Raw genomic sequence first — 3565 nt, 5'->3', positions numbered from 1 at the left:
CTCTGCACAAGTAAGGGCTTCTTGCAGGAGTTCAGGGGGGAAAGACTCAATTTTCTTTAAGGGGCTGTATGGAGGCCCAAAAATGTTAGCCTATTCATTGTCCTTGAGTATGTTATATGCTATATCCATTGTTTTTTATTTTCTTATCATTTGCCATATTGTTTAAGTGGTTCCTAAAACATGTTTTTTCCCCACATATGTTGCTCAAAACTGTATTTTTAGTATTAATGATCTTTTGGTTATCACTAAGTGACAATAAGAGACAAGCATTAAAGAAATAGTGAGTTAGAAAAAAAAAAAAAAGAGCTAGTTCCAGGATAGGAACCAAAAAGCTACAGAGAAACCCTGTCTCAAAAATCCAAAAACAAAACAAAACAAAAGAAAACAACAAAAAAAAACTAATTAGAGTTTCATATAGTATCTGTTTTTCAGAGATAATGTTAATTAATACAGTTATCACCAGTTACATTGATTTTCTAAACGTGATATAAGTTCCTTATTCTTTCAGATGATCTAGTCCTGTTGTGTCACACATACAGCCTTGTCTTCTTGGTGCAATCTTCTGCTGGCAGACATGAAGTTCATTTCCATAAGTTATGATAGATGGTGCTGTATTAAACATCAATGTGTAAATATTTCTGAGGTACGTTTCTTTAGATAATTTCAGTGAGTTTTTCTATGAAACCTTCTATTATGGAAAATATTAATCATGAGAAATGAGGCTGGAATTTCTCAAAATTTAATAAGTTTTGAAATTTCCAGTCACCACCATTATCATCACAACCTCCTTCTGTAGATAAAAATGACAATCTTGTCACAAAGTGGTGCAACTGCCTCAGGCAAGAAATCTATTGAGAACTTAGGACCCTATTCTTACACCCATAACATCTGCAGAGCTGAGGGAATGATATGAGATGCATATCCTCAGACTGGATAAGAACTTGAACTTCAACATCCTGTTGCTTGACTCAAGTGTCCTCCACCACCTTCTCAAACTGAACTAGGTGCTTATTTAAGAAGTCCCCTGTTCTTGAATATGCAAATTACCTGAATCTATTATGATAAATACAGGAATGTCCACACCCAACAACAACATATGATCAGTGTCTTCTCCATAATCATTGAGCACACAAGTCCCACACCATGGGATGGAGCTGTATCATTCTCTTCCTTGTGTCAGTAATGACAGGTAAGGGATTTCTAATTCTAAATCTGAGGAGAAGACAGGGACTGGGTTGACAAGGTCTCTCACAGTTTACTCTATTTCTTCTCAGGTGTCTACTCCCAGGTACAGCTGCATCAGTCAGGGCCTGAACTGGGGAAACCTGGCACCTCAGTGAAGTTGTCCTGCAAGGCTTCAGGCTATACTTTCACTAACAACTTTATGCACTGGTTGAAGCAAAGGCCTGGACAGGGCCTGGAGTGGATTGGATGGATTTATCCTGGAAATGGTAATACTAACTACAATCAGAAGTTCCAGGGCAAGGCCACACTGACTGCAGACAAATCCTCCAGCACAGCCTACATGGAGCTCAGCAGCCTGACATCTGAAGACTCTGCAGTCTATTACTGTGCAAGACACAGTATTGCAACCACATCCTGAGTGTGTCAGAAACCCCTGAGGAGCAGGAAGCTGCCCTGGGACTTAGATGACAGAGAAGATAAGCCTTAAGACATTCACAGAAACAGACATTCTGAATGTTATTTTGTCTCTCACTTTTTTGTAACAACTTTTCAAAGTTATTTCTGTGAATAATGGTGTGCTGATTTAGGATGACTAGTGTACACCATACCTTCACAATCTCTTCACCAATGGCCACATTTATTGAAATATTTCTTCATTAATTAAACAATAAAAATGAGAACTGTGATTATGAAGTATGGCAAATAATATCCATCTCTGGATTCTAAGAGAATGGGACATATTGGAGCTAGTTTTTAATGAACTATAATATGAATTTGAGCTGTAACATCCAAATAATAAGTACTGGAGAAAGAAAAGTCCTTCGGAGTCTCAAATGTTACATGACTTCAGGTTTAGAGTTAACTCTGATTGTGTGGTCCTGCAGAAGTTCTAGTCCCTTATAAAATTAGATATGTGTCAAAATGATCTGCATATTAACATACTTCCTGTAAGTTAGTAAAAAGTATGATTAAATTACTTTTCATAAAATCATTAATCAAATCAATGTATGTACATGTTAATTGAGGCAGGTTCTGAGAACATGCATTATTTTCTGGTCCCATTTTACTTCTTTCTCAGTCTCAGAAACCTGCCCCACAGTCTCAAACCTTTATAGAATGTAGAACTATACTGATAAGTCATTACCTCTCACAGACCTTTGGATATCAACCTGGTGTTCATTTTTGTTCTACCATGTGTTTCAGTTTTCTAATGGCTGAGTACTTGTGAACACCGTCAGTCAATTGTGCTATCTATCAACTCACTTCTTCTTCAGCATTCATTGCTAGTGCTATATTCAACAACACCAAAGAAAAGATTGGGTTTCATGGTGATTTGGAAATCAACTGAGGCACAGCTCACCATTCATTCTTGAAACATCTGCTCAGTATCACCTTAGACAATGAAGGAAGAAGAGAGATCCATATTTTGGCACATAGTGAGCTTGTCAGAGATTTTCTGGTGAAGAGAGAAACCAGTGCCCATAGATAAAGCAAAATTATTCCAACAACCCTATAATGGTGCCTGAACTTTACCCCAATCATATTCTATGTCATTATATGGAAGAGCGGTCACAAAAATCCATTTAAGGGTTGAATGACACTGAACATTAAGTCTAAGATTAATATTGGGTAACTGATTGCCTGTATAAGAACAGCTTCTTCCAAAGCATTTATATGATCCTGAAGGCCACTGTCTTCTAGATTTACAGGAATTTTTGAATAACATATTTTGAGATCCAATTAACATCCTCTGTAATCTGAACCTGTTATCCTAAGGCAGTTGTACATACATTATGGTAGTAATTAGTATAGTACTGCCTAAATAAAGCAGCATTAAGTTACTTAGCCCTACTAAGAACATTAGAAATTTGTTTTATAGCACATGTTAAATATGTTCATCCATATGTCCTAGGTTAAGAACTTGATTCTGCAGTCTTTTTATTGATAATAAATAAATGATAAGGTACAATTTATCAGCTCCCTACTTCATGATGAAATTAGGGCATTTTAGTTGGGAACCAAAAAAGGTGCAATATTGGCCAAGTCCAGTAAGTGTATGTTATTTATCTCATTGTTCACGCTCTGTAGGACCATCTGAGACTAGGGATGTGTAGTCTGTGATGCTGGATCAGGGTATAGATTCTGAGGAAACAGCTAGTGTTGATGTTGGATTTGCTGGAGGTGTCTGTGGTTGATTTGAAACCTGTTGGACAGATAGTCTAGGGACAGAAGAACAGTTAAGTAGTTCTAAAAAATATGATGTGGTCATAGTCTTGGTAGATGGAAAAGCAGATTTTCAATATTCAGAGAGAGATACAGACACACACACACATACACACACACACAGAGAGAGAGAGAGAGAGAGAGAGAGAGAGAGAGA

At 37.1% G+C, this 3565-nt stretch overlaps 1 gene segment (V, D, J or C); it reads left to right on the top strand.

Moving 5' to 3' along the window:
* Positions 1-1137: 1137 nt before the first annotated feature.
* LOC102002507 lies at positions 1138-1603 on the top strand. The segment is given in 2 exon segments: positions 1138-1189; positions 1275-1603. Coding segments are annotated over 2 exon segments (375 nt in total).
* The last annotated feature ends 1962 nt before the right edge of the window (positions 1604-3565 follow it).

Source organism: Microtus ochrogaster, chromosome 1 (genome assembly GCF_000317375.1).
Source record: "Microtus ochrogaster isolate Prairie Vole_2 chromosome 1, MicOch1.0, whole genome shotgun sequence".
Classification (NCBI taxonomy): Eukaryota; Metazoa; Chordata; class Mammalia; order Rodentia; family Cricetidae; genus Microtus; species Microtus ochrogaster.
The sequence above is the reverse complement of the archived record's forward strand: the minus strand, read 5'-3'. Positions and strand labels throughout refer to the sequence as shown.